This window comes from Hyperoodon ampullatus, assembly GCF_949752795.1.
Source record: "Hyperoodon ampullatus genome assembly, chromosome: 10".
Taxonomy (NCBI): domain Eukaryota; kingdom Metazoa; phylum Chordata; class Mammalia; order Artiodactyla; family Ziphiidae; genus Hyperoodon; species Hyperoodon ampullatus.
Window position 1 is genome coordinate 3,671,842 of NC_136923.1, and position 6,000 is coordinate 3,677,841.

Genomic DNA, 6,000 nt, shown 5'->3' on the forward strand with positions numbered 1-6,000 from the left:
AAATTCAAGTTGTGGCACCTGCAGGATCCCATATCTAGGGCGTTCCAGCCCGCGGCAGAGAACGGGGTCCCAGAGCACTCCTGAGGCATTTTGGTCTCCCCATAGTTTACAAGACCCCGCTTGGGGTGTCTGGATGAGCACATACCCACTTTGAGCTCCTTTCCGAAGACGGTGCGCTCCCCCAGCGCCGAGCAGTTCCAGCGGCCATTGCGGAACTGAAACTGACACTCGTCCAGGCCCATTTGCGAGCCTTCTCCTATGACGATGATGGCGTCGGGCCGGCTCTGGCAGATCGCCCGCTGTCTGGGAGCCAGGCCTGGGATCTTGTTACAGATGATGCTCGCGCCCAGAGCTACCACCGAGGAGAAGCCACTGGAGCAGGGGACACAGAGAGACGGAGCGTTAGGCCAGCAAGGTGGGGGGCACACCTACAGGCCCTCCCTAGGCATCCAGCCCTGCCCTCCCCCTGCTACTGCTCCCAGCACGGGTCTCTCAACCTTTTTCATACTGCACCCCCAACCCATGTTAACTCATTTATAATACCCATCGGTACTTGTACCATGTGTATATTCAATATCAGTGAGGCTTAATTTCTTTTTTAGACACAAAGAAAGGTGATGCGGGGCCTCCCTGGTGGCGCAGTGGTTGAGAGTCCGCCTGCCGATGCAGGGGATGCGGGTTCGTGCCCCGGTCTGGGAGGATCCCATGTACCGCGGAGCGGCTGGGCCCGTGAGCCATGGCTGCTGGGCCTGTGCATCCGGAGCCTGTGCTCCGCAACGGGAGAGGCCACAACAGTGAGAGGCCCGCGTACCACAAAAAAAAAAAAAAAAAAAAAAGAAAGGTGATGCGTGTCACAAACATACTGTCAAATGAACTAAGCCAGTTGCCTTTGCATCTATGGGAGAATTCAATTGAGATGAAGTTTAAAATCATGCAAAATGGAACTGCACTGTTTAGGGGTCATCTCTGGGTGGTAAAACTGCAAAGGTAACCACCAAGTTTCACGTAGCATTTGCCTCTGAAAGGGGGATGGGTGCACAGATGTTGATTAAAGAAAAAAAACTGTTCAGACATGTCATGTGTGTACAACATAATGTATGTATATGTTTTATTTTTAAAAAATCTTTAAAAAGCAACTGTGAATAAAAGTTGTAGTATTTCCTTCCTGCATGCCAATGGAATATGTGTATCCCACTCCAGGCATAACTGGCCTAGAGGACACTTATGACTATCGCAGCGAGGTTCCTGTCTTCCCAGCGCATTCACAGGTACGTACTAGGCACCTAGCAGGGCACCAGGCTCCCAGGCACCATGCTGGGAGACAGGCAAGGCCCTGCCTTCGAGGGGCTATGGAGGGAGACCATGCAAATGTCTCAAATGAACACAACACAACATTCAGTGACATGCACTACAAAGAAAATAAATGAAGATGCTGTAATAACAAGTAGTGGTGGGTCTGGGAGGGAAGGAGAGGGGCTGCTTTAGCATGAGTGGTCAAGGAGGGCCTCCCTGAGGAGGTAACAGTGCAGCAGAGACCTGAATGGTCAGGAACCAGCCATGGGAAGGTCTGGGGAAGAGTATCCTGGGCAGAGGGAACAGAAGATGCAAAGTCCTGGGAAGGGAACAAGCCTGGGATCGCCAAGGAACAGAAAGAACCCACAGAACCCAATGCAGAACCAGGGCTCGGTGGGGGGGGGTCTGAGGAGGGGGGATGGCTCAGGGCTGATCTCTCTCGGTACATCAAGAAGCACTGAAGGGCTGGAAGCAGGTTACTGACAGGATCCCATGCCTCCAGCCCCAGCGGGGAGAGGATTGCAGGGCTCCAGAACAAGAGCAGGGAGAGTGGGCAGGCCAGAGGTGGCTTGGCCTTGGTGGCCGTAGTGGGGGTGGCTGCAGATGGCGGTGACCCAGCTCACTGATGGATGAGGTGGAGCCGATGGGAGGGCTGGGGAAGGGTACAAGGGAAAGAGAGGCGTCAGTGTGACTCGTGGGTATCTGGCCTGAGGGTGGGCCCATTTCCTAATAGCAAGATAACCCCAAAGAGGCTCCAATGGTAGCCCTGACAATGCAGCTAGCCCTCCCTTTACACAAAGATGGCCCACTTGTCTGGAGCTTCCTTTTGTATAATCCTTTAAAGGTCATCAAGCATCCTTTGAAAGAGAAGGCCTCATTCTGGTTATAATAATGAGCTCCCATTTACATGGGCCATGGTCAACAGCTGGGCTAAGTGCTTCGTCTTTCCAGTCCAGGCTCAGCTGTGGGAAGTTGTTCTGGAATTGGGATTTCTCAAGGCGAGGGTGCCCTGACCAACACCACAAGAGCTGAGGCGACCCCACTCCGCTCGAAGCACATAACTGCCGCTGCTGCCACACACCAGCCCTCTTCCTGCCTCAGGCCCTCGATCCTTGCTGGTCCCTCTCCCTGGAAGCCCTCTCACCCCCTGACCTTCACACGGTTGGCTTCTTGCCACCATCCAAGTGACCTCAAGGGTCACCTCCCTGACCATCCCACCTAAGGGAACCTGCCTCTCCACCCCATCCCTCCTAACTTTCCATCACAATCTCTGTCTTGTTTACTTAATATTCTTGATTACTCATGGTCTTCTGAAATGTTTTAATGTATGTGTTTGTTTTTAACCTGTGTGCTTGCTTGTTTATCACCTGTCTTTCTCATTAGACCATCAGCTCCTTGAGGACAGGGAGGCTGTCTGCTGGCTCACTAAATGGATTGTGGAGCTTCAAAAATGTCACTCAGGGTGAGCGCCTATTACACAGCAGGTGCCCCTAGTTATGCCTTGAATGCATCCGGGAACTTCTGCAGCAGCCCTGTTATATGCAAATGCAGTATGGCAGGTCCTACCACTAACTCTAGACCACTCGGCCTTTCTAAACAGCCCTATAGGGCAAGAATCACCATCTCCATTTCACATCTCCACTTTGCATAGCTGAGAACCAAGGCTCACCGAGGTTGAGGCCTGGAGGCTAGCAGGTGATGGTTCTAAAACAGGACCCTAGCAAGAGCTCTCGGTCATTCGTCTCAGCCACTCAAAGAGAGTCTAACACGGAGCTAGGATATTTTAAATGTTTCAGGAAGACGCAGCACAGAAAGGGGAGGTCAAGTGGAGATGCTCTGGCCACAAGTCAGGAGGAACCTCTCGACACCTAGTTGACCACCAGGAAATCCCTACAGCGGCAGAGAGTGAAACTATATATTGGGGTAAAAAATGCACAGGCACCATAGTCTCGCAGCTAAGAGCTCAGGTCTAGGGTGCCATCTAAGCTTCCTTCACCTAGTAGCTGTGTGACCTTGGGCAAGTTACATACCCTCTCTGTACTTCAGTTTTTCCCATCGCTAAAATGAGGATATTAACTAGACCTCACCTCATAGGGCTGCTGAAAAATTAAATGTGTCAAAACATGGGAAGTGCCCCGAAGGTGTCAGGCACACAGTGAATACTCAATAAATGAGCTGCTGTGGTAGTTGTTATTATTGCATCTGATTGTTACAAAAAGGCTAGTGCTTGAGTCACTTGAACTATCCAAATAAAATAAGAACACCACAGGTGCCCTACCATCCATCCAAGGAACCGAAAGGCCTCCCATGCCCATTTTACAGATGGATGACCCGAGGTGCAGAGAGCAGCAGCAGGGCCTGGCCCCAAACCACCCCGCAACTCCTCCCGACCTGGCCCTCTCCCCACCCCAAAGGGCGGCAGCGGGGCGGAAGGCCGGCGCCCTCCCTCCGGGCAGCTGGGCCCCTGCGGGGACTATGAGGTCTCGGCGCCGCCGGCGGGAGGTCGGGCGGGCGGGGCGGCCAGGGGAGGTTATTTTCTGTTGTTTTCCCTTTCTCTCTCCCCTCCCGGGTCCCTCCGCCCCGTTTCTAATTAAAAAGGAGATAAAGCCGCACGCGGCCAGCGCCAATCAGCCCGACCGGCTTCCTGGATGCTGGATGCGCGCGGGACGGCGGGGCGCGGGCCAAGATGAAGATTAAAGCAGGGGGAAAAAAAAGAAAAGCCACCCAGATGCGGGCGAATCAATAACACTTAAAACACACCGGCAGGCAGGCAGCGCGCGAGCCTCGCAGCCGCCTCTCCGCCCGCGGTCGCGTCTCGGCCCGCGGTCAGAGCTGGCAGCCGCTTGGTCCGCTCTGTGCGCACCTGCTGGCCGCCACGGCCGGTCAACTTAAGAAATCCCCACGTCAGAGCCGCGGGGTGGGGAAGCGGGGGAGTGGTAGTGACAAAACACAAAGGATCCACCACACACACACACACCATCGCCGCAGCCCCTGCAGTCCGACCTCTCCCCGAGCGGAGCTGGGGGAGCAGGTTGCGTGAAACCTGCCAAGGTGGCCCTTGAGCGTCAGAACCTCTACCCATCCCTAAAGCCCCCGCCCCCACCTCCTGTGCTTCACGCGCATTATCTCCGAAGTACAAAGGGTGACTGGCCGCGCAAATGCAGCTCCAAGACGCGTCCCGAGCCGCCCCCTCCCACCTTCCAGCCAGCGCGCCGCCCCGGCCCCACCTCCTAGAAAGGCTGGTGTGAGGCAGGGAGGGCTGCTCCGCGGGCGAGCCGGCCTCCTCGGGTGCCCAGTTTTAGGGGGCGGGGTGCCCCGCCTCTCTCTGGCGCTGGCTCTGCGAGCTTGTCTCCCTGGGTGTCTCGGGCCATCTCTAGTTCTACCTTTGTGTGCGTCTGTTAGGGTGGTTGGCGCTGTCCCCTTCGCCTGGGATGGGGCTCCGGGAGTCTGAGGGTCCTTGGGAACCGGGTGGTGCCAAGGCTCTGAGGAGCGGTTTGTGTTTTTGCCAGCGAACGTCCCTCCCTCCGGGTACCTGTTCCCAGTTCATGGACCGGCCCCGCCTGCCGCCCGGGGACTGCCCTGTACTAGGAGCGGCTGTGCCCGCGCCTCTGTGTACAGAGTTCCTTTCGGGCTCTGGGGGCTGAGCTCCCTGCGAGCGGCTGTGGTCCTGGCTGGGTGTTCCCGCTGGACCTGCTGTTCCCATGCCCTGGTCTGAAGGGTCCTTGGGAGACGCTGACCTTTGCAGCGGCTAGCCCTCTTCAGAGTCCCCCAAGCTGGAGCGTCCCTATTGGCTGTCCTTGGTTTGGGGGGCTTCCAGCCTCAGGCGTTCTCAGAACGGCCGGTCCCCTTGCCTGTGTCTCTGGAGCTGTGCGCGCCCCTGGGGCTCCCGCCCGAGGGGGGCCTTTGTGCGCCCACCGCTCCCGCACCGCGCCCACCCGGCGTCTCTGAGGAGCCAAGGAAGTTGGCGACCGGCGGCGGCTCGCGGGCGGCGCAACCCCTCCCCAAGCCACGCCAACTTTGCCGGGACGCGCGTGCAGGAGGTGCGAGCGGCCCTTACCCGATCCGGAGGTAGACCATGCCCAGGCTGAGAAAGAGGTGGCCCAGGCAGCGCCGCGCTTTCCGGTTCATAGTCCCCGCTGGCCTCCGGGGCCGCGGGCCGGGCTGTGCTGATCCCGCGGGCCGGCCCTGGCGGGGCAATCAACATAGCCCGCCCGGGAGGCGCGGGCCGAGGCTTCCCGGGGCCGTCTGTCGTGCGCCCGTCCGCGCGCTCGGCGCCTGAGCCTCGCCGGGAGCGCGGGAGCCACGGAGCGGGAGGAGGGAGGGAGGAGCGAGCGCGGCACGGGGCGACGCCGGGCTGCGCGCGAGCGGCCGGTGCAAGTGTGCGAGGCGCGGAGAGTGCGGGGGCGCTGCAGCCTCCCGCCCCCGCCCCTCCCTCCTTCCCTCCTTTCTCCCGTCCCTCCCCCGACCCTCCCCCACCCGCCTCCCCGGAGCGCCCGCCCCGCGCCCCCGCGCCCGCGGGACAGGGCCGCCTGCTCCAAGCGCGCTCGCGCTTGCCCCACGCGCTCCCGCGGCGCAGTGGGAGTCCGGAGGGGCTCCACCCGACGCTAACTCGTAAATTGCGGGGCGAGCGGAGGCTCAGGGACTGCCCTCAGGTTGGCGGGAATCGGGGCTCAGCCGAGAACCCTCTCGCCCTGGCCTGCGTCCCCG

At 58.9% G+C, this 6,000-nt stretch overlaps 1 protein-coding gene across 2 annotated transcripts in view; it reads right to left on the minus strand.

The window, feature by feature from the left end:
• WNT7A (Wnt family member 7A) overlaps positions 1–5,421 on the minus strand; it is a gene marked incomplete at both ends in the record, with an annotated part of 66,705 nt that extends 61,284 nt beyond the window's left edge. For both annotated transcript variants that reach the window (XM_079713083.1, XM_079713084.1), the window contains 2 exons: positions 146–372; positions 5,351–5,421. In XM_079713083.1, coding sequence (XP_079569209.1) covers positions 146–372; positions 5,351–5,421 — 298 coding nt within the window. The remainder of the gene's footprint in view (positions 1–145; positions 373–5,350) is intronic.
• Positions 5,422–6,000: the final 579 nt, after the last annotated feature.